At 41.3% G+C, this 12,055-nt stretch overlaps 1 protein-coding gene across 1 annotated transcript in view; it reads left to right on the top strand.

Moving 5' to 3' along the window:
• Positions 1 to 12,055, top strand: part of F5 (coagulation factor V) — a 70,872-nt gene that overhangs the window by 42,527 nt on the left and 16,290 nt on the right. Inside the window, exons 14-18 of the mRNA XM_029933349.1 lie at positions 1,127 to 1,339; positions 2,711 to 5,327; positions 8,021 to 8,195; positions 9,418 to 9,654; positions 10,487 to 10,700. Coding sequence (XP_029789209.1) covers positions 1,127 to 1,339; positions 2,711 to 5,327; positions 8,021 to 8,195; positions 9,418 to 9,654; positions 10,487 to 10,700 — 3,456 coding nt within the window. The remainder of the gene's footprint in view (positions 1 to 1,126; positions 1,340 to 2,710; positions 5,328 to 8,020; positions 8,196 to 9,417; positions 9,655 to 10,486; positions 10,701 to 12,055) is intronic.

The raw sequence follows: 12,055 nt of genomic DNA, 5'->3' as shown, positions 1-12,055 counted from the left end.
GGATTATCCGGACTGGCAGGTGCCATGAATTATTCAAAACAGGGAGTTCCTCAGCTTTCTTTCCATAATTTCACTTGGACAGTGACTCTGTCAAAGTTTGGGCCAGCACTGTCCATTTTGAAGTTATGTGAGCCACAGATGTCATTTAAAATGTTCTAATAGGCATATGAAAAATTAAAGAGAAATATATCCCAAATATTATCGTTTTAACATATAACCAATATAAAAATTGATGCGATTTGCTATCTTTATTTCATAGGAAGTCTCCGAAATCTGGAGTATGTTTTACCCTTAAGAGCACATCTCAATCCAGATTTTCCACACATCAAGTGCTCAATAGCCACTTGTCACTAGTGGCTATTAGTAGAGCTTCAGACCTTTTAGAAGAGCCTCCTGAAGGAAATACAAAGTACAAACATATTATGTCAGTTATTCGGTAAATATTTAAGGGTTCCCTAGTGCCAGACATTGTACTAGGATCAGCAATAGGGTCATCAGCCAGGCAGATGTGGGCCCTGTCCTCAAAGAAATCAAACCTTTGATTTTATTACCACGCTTAGAATCTAAGTGAAGATACCGCCTAAAGCTGTGTCCCTTTGGAAGATGATGAAGATGTATGAACTCAATCAATAGTGAATGAAAACTCTAGATTATCTCAATGCTAAGAGGGAGCAATACAAATAACAAAATGTGCTAAAAATGCATGACTTTTAGGGACATTTCTATTCACTAACCAATGTGTCAAGATGACTTTCTTATACTGTGCTTTTCTTCCAGGTGGAATGAGTCTAGATAATATGCTAAGTTGATGTCTAGAATATCTTTAAAAGCAGAAAGTAGAACACAAAGCATTTGATACACATCTGACAAATGAATAAGTCGACATGAAGGAAAAGCTTTGTCTTTATCTGAATATTTCTCCCTTGGCTAACTTAGGAAATTAAATTCTCATTTGGGAAATCTGACTTGTTTCTTCTAGTCACAGGTTAGACCTGGTGAAGCTTATCTCGGAGGATCACCACTCTGGCACAACCAAGTTAATATTAGGACATCGGTTTTAGGTGTAATTAGACACATGCCCTTTTGTTGCCAGATGCGTACGTGGTAACAGATTTTACTCTTTCAGCTATCAATGGCTATGTGCCCGAGAGTATCCCCACACTAGGATTCTGCTTTGATGACACTGTCCAGTGGCACTTCTGCAGTGTAGGCACCCAGGATGACGTTTTGACCATTCACTTCACTGGGCACTCATTCGTCTATGGAAAGAGACACGAGGACACCTTGACCCTCTTCCCCATGCGGGGGGAGTCTGTGACCGTCACAATGGATAATGTTGGTAAGAGCCTAGACACTTGGAGGGGCATCTCTGGTCTCTTAAGGTCTGCCGCAGCTCTCCAGACTCCCACAGTTTCCTGGGTTTATCTTTCTGATACTTTTTAGGCTTTCCTTTCAATATTTCTCATGATTTCTATTTGGGGGAATTAATTACTCACCTAACGTGGGTTCCATTCATCCTTCTCTGGGCTAAGTGAGAAGTACAGACACAACAGCCAAAAGATAAGGCATGACTTTGAGGAGGAAGCATGAACATTCAGCCACAAAAGAGCATATCTTTTATCAAAAAAAAAACCCCTTTCAACTTTTTTTTAATGTTTATTCATTTTTGAGAGAAAGAGTGACAGAATGCGAGCAGGGGAGGGGCAGAGAGAGAGAGGGAGACACAGAATCAGAAGCAGGCTCCAGGCTCCAAGCTGTCAGCACAGAGCCTGATGTGGAGCTCAGACTGTGAGATCATGACCTGTGCTGAAATCGTACACCAAACTGACTGAGCCACCCAGGCACCCCTACCTTTTTCAGTTTTTAAAGATAGCCATTCCACCATGCGGTAGTGATCATCAGATACAGCACCTTAGAGACTGGCCTCAGAGCCAGCAGTGCCATGGAAAGCGCGTGGGCTTTGGTGTTGTTCAGATGTGCTCTAGCATTCAGTATGGACAAGTTACTTGACGTCACTGAGCCTCTGTGTGTTCATCTGAAAACCGCAATAACAACACTTTATGGAGTTGCTCTGACCATTAATTGTAATATGTACCAAGTGTCTAGCCCTCGGCAGGCGTCCAACAAGCGTTAAGTATTGGAGACTCCCCAGGAAAATTTCCGTATGCCAGCAAATAATAACATTTCAAAGAGATTCAAAGTTGCCTTGGGCCCACCTAAGTCATTTATTGCTTAGGAATATCTAGATGTCTCTTATTTGTGGGGGTGAACATCATCATCCTTCCCCCACACCAATTCTCAAACAATATGTGCAGCTAACAGGATGGTTATGATATTCAAAGCCCACTTTATTCTTAATTCATCCTTTTAAAATATATTCTAAAATAGCAACTCTCAGACTCTCTGTGCTAATAACTCTTTTATCCCTAATCTCCACTGACCAATCCTTTTGGTCAATACTGATCACATGCTTGGATGTCACAGCAATGTCAAATTGCTAAAGAGCCTTCTCAACACCTTAGACCCAATTTATCTCTTTCTGTCACTGTGGAACAGTAATCAACAGTTCACAGCTCATCGGTGACCCACAGACCATACTGGATTATCCCTGCCTGAAGTTCATTGAAATTTATCTGCACAATGGATCCTAGTGTTTTTAGATCTTTTTCTGGACTTAGAGCTCTCTGTTTTCTCTGTCTCTCTTCTGTAGGAACTTGGATATTAACTACAGTGAATTCCAATCCAAGAAGCAAGAACCTAAGGCTGAGATTCAGGGATGTTAAGTGTATCCGGGATGAGGATGAAGACTCACATGAGTTTATATACGAACCTCCGGCATCTACAGCCATGACTACACGGAAAATGCGTGATTCTTCAGAAGACGGAGATGAAGAGGCTGATGCTGACAGTGATTATCAGGAAAACCTGGCTTTATGGTTAGGAATCAGATCATTCAGAAATTCATCATTGAACCAGGAGGAAGATGAGTTTAATTTTACTGCCCTAGCTCTGGAGGACTACTCAGAATTCATCCCTTCAAGTACTGATACAGCTGTTCGTTCAAATTCTTCTTTCCTAAATAGAATTAACAGGCTTATTGCCAATAACTTTGCAGGACCTCAGAAAACTCTTCCTCACCCAGAAACCACCACAGCTGGTCCCCCCTTGGGACACATTGGCTTAGACAAGAATTCAGTTCTCAACTCTTCCACAGCAGAGCATTCCAGCCCTTATTCTGAAGACTCCATGGAGGATCCTCTCCCATCAGATATCACAGGGATAAGCCTACTTCCACTCAACACAGAAGGTTTCAGGAGTCAAGAACATGCTAAGCATAAGGGATCCAAGAAAGGAAGTTACCACGCAACAAAGCACAGGATCTCCCAGGTGGGACTTTCAGAGCATAAAACTGAGAGACATTTAAGCCAAAGCAACTCTTCTCTTTCCAGAATGAGACCCTGGGACGACCTTCTCAGTGATCCGTTACTCTTAAAACAAAAGAATCCATCTAAGATTTTGAATGGGAAATGGCATCTGGCTTCTGAGAAAGGTAGTTATGAAATAGTCAAAGATGCTGATAAAGACATAGCCGTTGATAAGCTGCCAAGCAGCCCCCAGAATGCCTCAAGGACTTGGGGGGAAAGAATCCCTTTTACAAACAAGCACATAAAGCAGAGTGGTCACCCCAAATTTTCTGAAATTAGAAATAGATTTCTACAAGTAAGACAGGATGGAGGAAACAGTGGATTGAAGAAAAGCCCTTTTTTTATTAAAACACGAAAAAAGAAAAAGGAAGAGAAGCTTACACACCATAGTCCTCTATCTCCAAGGGGCTTTCATCCTCTAAGAAAGGCTAATACCACATTTTCAGACAGGAGACGTGATCATTCATTATTATTCTACAAACCCAAGGAACCATATTTTCTACCCACAGACCTCAATAAGACATTCCCCTCTATGAATCTTAGCCTTATAGCCTCACTTCCTAACCATAATCAGAATCTTCCAAATTATACCAGTCAGACAGTCTCCCCTTTAGATCTTTATCAGACAATAACCCCAGAAGAACACTATCAAACATTCCCTATTCAAGACTCTGATCAAAAGCACTCCACTACAGACTCTAGTCGTGGATCTCTCCCAGAGCCTGGCCAGACGCTCAACTATGACCCAAGAAACAAGTCCTTCCCTACTGACATTGCTCAGAGGCTCCCTTCCATGGAACCTGAAGTCTGGCATACAACCATCTCTGCAGATCTTAGTCAACCAACCCTTTCCCCAGACCTTGGCCAGATGCCCCTTTCCCCAGACCTCAGCCAGGAGACTCTCTTCTCAGACCTCAGCCAGATGTCCCTTTCACCAGACCACAGACAAGCAACCCTTTCTCCAGACCACAGACAAGCAACCCTTTCCCCAGATCTCAGCCATACAGCCCTTTCCCCAGACCTTGGCCAGACAGCCCTTTCCCCAGACCAAGGCCAGACGGCCCTTTCCCCAGACCTCGGCCAGATGGCCCTTTCCCCAGATCTTGGCCAGATGCCCCTTTCCCCAGATCTCAGCCAAGAGCCTCTATTATCAGACCTCAGCCAGATCACCCTTTCTCCAGACCTCAGCCAGATAGATCTTTCCCCAGACCTCAGTGAGATAACAATTTCCCCAGATCTCATAAAGATGAACCTTTCTGCAGACCTCAGCCAGATGCCCTTCTTCCCAGACCTTAGCCAAGAGACTCTCTCATCAGATGTCAGCCAAACAACCCTTTCTCCAGATACCAGCCAGACAACACTTTCTCAAGACCTTGGTCAGATACCCCTTGCCCCAGACCTCAGCCAGGCATTTCTCTCTCCAGACATTAATCAAACAGCCCTTCCTCCTGATCTCAGGCAGATGTCACCTCCTCTTGATCTTGGTCAGACATCCAACTCCTCTGAATCTAGTCATTCGTTGTTTCTTCCAGAATTTGGTCAGACTTCCCCTTCTCCAGACCTTGGTCAGGCACCCTCTCCTCCACTATCTTCTACCCTAAATAACACTTTTATACCAAGGGAACTTAACCCACCAGTTGTAATAGGCCTCAGTGGAAATGATGGAGATTATATTGAGATTATTCCAAGGCAGAAGGAAGAGAGCAGTGAAGAAATCTTTTATGACATTGATTACGTGGCCTATGATGACCCTTACCAAACTGATGTTAGGGCGGACATCAACTCTTCGAGAAATCCTGACAGCATTGCAGCATGGTATCTCCGCAGCAACAATGGAAACAAGAAATATTATTACATTGCTGCTGAAGAAATCTCCTGGGATTATTCAAAATTTGCTCAAAGGTTTGGTCAAATGTTCTCTTTTTCTATTCTCATTTTCCCACTACTGCTAAAATGATTACAATAGTCCGAGGAGATAATTCTGGGCAAAGTATACTAAGTATAATTTAGTTCCCCTATTGCAATTTGTCCTATATGATTTCCTTTGTCAATTCCATGGTTAACTTCTGTATAGTACATGACATTTAGAAAATATAAGAACAATCACTGTAAGAAGTCTGTGATATTCTCCAGTTAAAAAAGCTCCCTCCTTTCTCTTCTTCTTTCACCACTCATGTTCCTACCTCTTTTTCTTGCCCAAGTGCAAAGCCCAGCCTATCCATAGCTACCTGCTAATCAACATGATTTCACTGACCTTGGCTTCAAATCCAAATTTGTGATATGATCTCCTCTTACATTTGTTTACAAAAAAAATTTTTTTAATTGTTTGCTGATCAATATCAAGTGTATAGCATCTTGGTGAAGTTTAATTTAAATTATATAAGATTCCAGTGGCAAAAACCAAGGATATAAACCAGCTTAGAAACAAAAAGGCAAGTTTATACCTTCAACTGAGGCCATCGTAAACAATGATTTCTTTTGCTTTAACCTTGATTTTTAACTTGGCTTGTAGAATGAGTACTTACTCTCTCCTAAGCATTGTGCTAAGTGTTGAGACTATGAAATAGAATATAAACATATGTAACTCCTACCCTTATGGAAATTGCATTTAGTTGGGCAGGTAGATATGAATCAAATGTTCACATAAATAAATGTAAAATATAACTATATTAAGACTGAGAAGGAAAGGCAGATGCATGATGATACCGTGATATGAGAATTAAGGAACCTGACACTGAAGAAGTGCCATTTGAGTTGAGCTGAGAGTAGAAGATGAATAGGAGTGAACGGGAAGTAGACATGGGAGAACATTCTAGATAGAGAGAATAGCAAAATGAGGCCATGAGGAAGGAGGAATCCCTAAAGCCTCTATAGCTGAGCTCAAGAAGAGGGTGAATGGTAAGAAAACATTTGGCTAGATCTCCGAGGCTAGATGCCACTAGGCCTTGGGGAGAATTTTGGTGTTTATCCAAAGAGCAATGAGAAACCCTCCAAAAGCTTTAGCCATTCCTTGCTTCCTAGAATATGTCAGTTTCTTTCCTGGACCTTGTTACTTTCATCTTTTAAATGGACGAGCTCACCAAACGTCCCCTAAGATCCCCATTCACACTTCAACATTTCAGATTCCAGCTACTCTTCAACCATAGATGCAATTATGTACGTGGCCTGACTTACAACAGAGGGTTCCTACAGGATCTCTATATATTTTTGAGGCAGTTTTCAGTTGAATTCTGCTTAAGGATGGAAAGCCATATTGGGCTGGACTCTGTGTTCTGGGATGACAATATAGAGAAAGAAGAGGTAGGGGTTGGGGGACAAAGGGCAAGTCTTAGCCAGTGATAGTGGAAGAATCACAACTTGGTGACCATACTCAAACTGTCTAAATATAGTTTACAGATTTTTCAAAAGCTAACAACTACACTAAAAATCAAAAGCCAAAGTATAATTAGAGTAAGAAAACACAATGTATGACATGGCTTACAGAAATTTTTTCATTAAATCTGATGCCTGGCATTTCCGTATTAGAACTCTGTTAGTTTAAAACACATTTTCATGTGACTTCCTATTTAAATGTAGCACTCACTGCTATATGAGAATAATTTATCTAAGGATTTCTAATAGATACTCTGAAAGAGTAAAATTTAGGGCGTTTCCAAAGTGGAAAGGGATGGAATCAGTTCCTTCAAAATCTTATGTCCTGTTCCAGATATGTAACCCATGTTGACGGCTATCACACCTGCTTTGCTCATCCCCATGTCTTCTGTGAAACTATGCCTAGGGTCTGGAAGGATGGGGTCAGTAGGGTAGGAAGACCAGGAGGAAGGCAGAGTGGGATTCTCTGTTGATGAGCTTTTGGCCTGTTTCTATAGGCTTGAGAAATGTAAGAGTTAGTGAGAAAATTGGATGTGCTCTGGGCCCAGACTGAGCTGGTGAACTACGTGAGGAATGATGTGACTTAACAAAAGCAAACGTGAAAAGAACGGCTACTTTCATTCACAGGGGTGACCATTGTCACCTGACAGCCCCAAGCCCTGGCCTGATCCCAGTGCATGGCTTTGTCTGCTTCTGATAGTAAAATCTGCTATGTGAATATATGTTTAGATTTGTTTATTCATTAATACATTAAACAAAAGTTTATCAAGTGCCTACTATGTGCCAGATGACTTGCCAGGCACTGGAAATAAAATAATGAGAAGACTAGGCACAATCCCTGACCTCATGGGACTTTCACTTTAGTATCAGAATCAGATTTTAAAGATAATCTCACAAATAAATGATCTATACTGCTTTACTTAAGAATACTACAGGAAAATACTGTATATACTATGGTAATACTGTGAAAACTTAGAGACCTAGTCTAAAGGATCATAGGAAGACTTACCTAAGAAATGATACATGAGCTGGGATTAGAAGGATATTTATTGGCTTAAGTTTTTACTCATTTATATTTTCATTCATTTGTTCACCAAGTATTTATTAAATATCTATGCTAGACACTATATTCAGAAGCAGGGATAAGTCCTCCAATTCTTCAATAGTCTTTCATTTATTATTTTAAACATTTTTTGTTTTTATTATTATTATTATTATTTCAGTGAAACAGATAATGAAGACATTGATGATGTTCCAGAGAACACCGTGTACAAGAAAGTGGTCTTTCGAAAGTATCTTGATGGCACTTTTACCAAACGTGATCCTATAGGGGAGCTTGAAGAGCATCTTGGCATTCTTGGTCCTGTTATTAGAGCTGAAGTGGATGATGTCATCCAAGTAAGTCATCTATTGAGCATTGGTAAGATCATCAGAGAATTTACACAAGCACCAGGGGGTTGTAACAGTGAAAGGGGTGAGAGGGCTATGGGTATTACATTTACTTTCCAGAATTAACAAATAATTACACATCTTTTCGGAGACTGCTTGCCAAGTACAGTAAAACCTTAGATTGCAAGTAACTTATTCTCTGAGTGTTCCACAAGATGAGCAAACATTTCTTATAAATTTGAACTTGATAAATGAGTGATGTCTTACAATACGAGTCGTACATGATGCCAAATGTCACATGATCACAACTGAGCCAATGGTTCCTGAAATTCAGTTTGACGTACAAGTGCTTTGGATGACAAGCATGTTCTGGAACGAATTATGCTCACAAACCACGGATTTACTGTGGTTTGATAATCTTCAAGGAAAAAAAGATGATCTCATGATTTTATTTCCCCCTCTGCTGAGCTCCCATTCATTACTGCAAGCATCAGTTCTGTTTTCCCTAAGAAACTTTCTTTGCCACCCTGACCTCTCCTGCACATTCAACCAAATAGCTCCTTCCTGGCATTCCCATGAACCCCATTCATACTTTGTTTACAGAACCTATAACTTCCAGATTTTTTATTTTATTTATTTATTTTGAGACAGAGAGGGGGGGAGCAGGGTAGGAACACACTGAGAGGGAAAAAGAGAGAATCCCAAGTAGTCTCCACACTGTCAGCACAGAGCCCACTGCAGAGCTGGATCTAAGGAACCGTGAGATCATGACCTGAGTTGAAATCAAGAGTTGGTTGCTTAGCAGACTGGGCCATCCCTGTGCCCTTGGTCTCCAGATTTTTAACTTGAGTCCATATGTGCATGTGTCTCTTCATCAGGAGGTTGAAAGCTTATTGTGAGCGAGACCCAAACCTCCTTCATCTTCACATCTGCAGCACCTATTGAGATCATTTCATTTGAACATAATTTCAATATGTCTGCTTTGAGCCGAAGAACAAACGTGCTTTGGTATTTCTAGAGTAAACTATGTGGGCCCTATCTCGTGGGATGTTGTAAAAGTCAGATGAAATAATACATATGTGACTTTGAACCTGTGTGCAATTAACATATCATATAGTACATATATCTAGGTCTAATTTAGTAGCCATCTATTTGGGCCTATAATAATGACATTCCTTAATTTGGATTTTTGTTGATCTTAAGTACATTTATGGCTCATTCCTTTTTCTAGGTTCGTTTTAAAAATTTAGCATCCAGACCGTATTCTCTTCATGCCCATGGGCTTTCCTATGAAAAGTCATCAGAGGGGAAGTCTTATGAAGATGAGTCTCCTGAGTGGTTTAAGGAAGATAATGCTGTTCGGCCAAACAGCAGTTATACGTATGTATGGCATGCCACTCCGCGGTCGGGACCGGAAAATCCTGGCTCTGCCTGCCGGGCTTGGGCCTACTACTCAGCAGTGAACCCGGTAGGTACATCCATTGAAAGTTTCTGTCATTTCCCTAACCTTGTAACTTGAGTCCACCAAATGGAAGGGTCAAGACACTCTCCTGTTAGATGCCTGGCCTGTTTTCATGAGGTTTAAATCAACAATCTATCGCTATTTGTCTCCAGAGGTCAACAAGAGAGAAACAAGTGTTCAGGGAGGGCAATGGGGATTACTTAAATTGATGCACCCAGCTAGAATGACTTCCTTTGCAGAGGAAAATGTTCATTTGCAATATCCTGGAGCAAGTATTAGCTTTCTTTGGCTCTGTCTTTATGAAACAGCTACAAAATCAAGACTCATTCATTTGGGGCATGGTAGAGAGAGAGCACAGGCTTCGATTTCCATCCCCCTCCTGTCACTTGCGTGGGCCTAGGAAAATTACTTGACCTCTCTCAGCCTCAGTTTCCAAAAGTTAAAAATGAGAAAACAGTAGATAGCACGCAATAGGCACTCGGTAATATTTGTTGAATAAATGAATTTCTTCTTATTTAATATACAGGATTGTCTAAATTAAATAAGACTCTACCAGCAAAATGGCATATTGGTAGATGCTCAATAAATAGTGATTATGATAGTATCCATATTGTCATTAACATTATCATGACTGCCATGCTGAGAGAAAGGATTCAACAGAGGAAGGGAATATGAAATGCCACAGTATTTGATGATGATACCCAGGCTTAGTAAGCTATTCTGTCATAATCTTCCAATTCAGAGCCCCTGAGGTTTCCTCTTCTATATAACCAGAGGAAATCCTGAGAAACAAACAAACAAAAAAAAACATGTGCAATTTGCTCCTACTCTCTTCCAGGAAAAAGATATCCATTCTGGCTTGATAGGTCCCCTTCTGATCTGCCAAAAAGGAGTACTCCATAAGGAGAGCAACACGCCCATGGACATGAGAGAATTTGTCTTTCTTTTTATGGTCTTTGATGAAAGGAAGAGCTGGTACTATGAAAAGAAACCCCAGTCTGCCAGGGCCTGGAGTCGGACATCCTCCACAGAAACCTCCCATAAGTTTTATGGTACTGTCCTCCTACTTTGATCTAATCTCTGATCCAAACCCCGGTGGGTGCCCTTGATTCCTGCCCTCAGTCTTCTCAGGATTAGACATGAGAGGAACTACAAACCCACAGTAGGTCCTCTGGGGGCTGTTGTCACCCGGCAGGTGGCGCTACAGGTGAAGGGGACAGAGAAGGTCTGGAAGCCAGTGCAGGAGCCTGGGGCAGAACAGACGCAACCAGCCATGAAGAAGCCAACATGGGTCAGCTGGTAGCTTAGGAATTAGCATTATTCTGCAGTGTAGACAGTTAACGAACCTGTTCCTTGATTGTTAAAGGAACAATCATTTATCTAGAAGAAGCGGTCACCGTGACAGTACCAGCTCTCAGCACTTCCCAGGTTGCATTGGAAAGACAAGATAGGAAACTGGGTAGTTGGGTCATAGGAGAATCATGGCATGAGAGCATTTGGGGGCCGAGGACTGAGTGAGAAAAGCACATGTACTCTGAACTCCAGTCAGGAATTTTGTCTGTAAATTGTCACTGAATAAAAATACAGTAAAACCTTGGTTTGTGAGCATAATTTGTTCTGGAAACATGCTTGTCATCCAGAGCACTTGTATATCAAAGCGAATTTCAAGAACCATTGGCTCAGTTGTGATCATGTGATGTTCAGCATCCTGTCCTACTCGTATTGCAAGATGACACTCGTTTATCAAGCTGAAGCTTATTAGAAATCTTTGCTCGTCTTGCGGAACACTCACAGAACAAGTTATTCGCCATCCAAGGTTTACTGAGTTTGAGAGAAAGGAAGAACTTAGAATTTGGTGAAAAACAAAGAGAATGACTTGGGGATTAGAAAAATAAATGAAGACTGATGAGCCCTGCTTTTAGAGTTTGATAAATGGAGGGAATTGCTATAAGGTTTCTCCTCAGGAAGAATCTGTGCTTTGGGTATGGGTCATTCCATGTAACAGGAAAAGAGAAGGTTGCTATTGCTTAAGGAGTGAAAAAAAGAAAAGACTTATGTACAACATGGACTTCAGTGCCGCCGCCGCCGCACCTCCCCCAGCCAGTCGCCACAGCGAAGTAGGTATATTCCACCTCCCGCAGCCCATTTATACACTCAGGCTGCTCTTAACTTTATTTTTCTCATTAAATTTCTGTTTTATCTGATCTCACCTGTATAAACACTTGAGGGTAGAGGAAGGTGAACAACATAATTTATGATCTGCTCCAAAACCCTCCCCTCTGACTGCTTATCACACAGAGAAGTTAAAGAGATTCTCTTAAGCTTTCTAGAAGAGTCGATGGAAAGGAAACCAATAAACGCCAAGCGGAGCTTCCTTTTGTCTTCTCCTATCATTTCTAGGCTTTTC

The sequence above is a fragment of the Suricata suricatta genome, chromosome 3 (assembly GCF_006229205.1).
Source record: "Suricata suricatta isolate VVHF042 chromosome 3, meerkat_22Aug2017_6uvM2_HiC, whole genome shotgun sequence".
Lineage (NCBI taxonomy): Eukaryota > Metazoa > Chordata > Mammalia > Carnivora > Herpestidae > Suricata > Suricata suricatta.
This window is presented reverse-complemented; position numbering and strand designations above follow the sequence as displayed.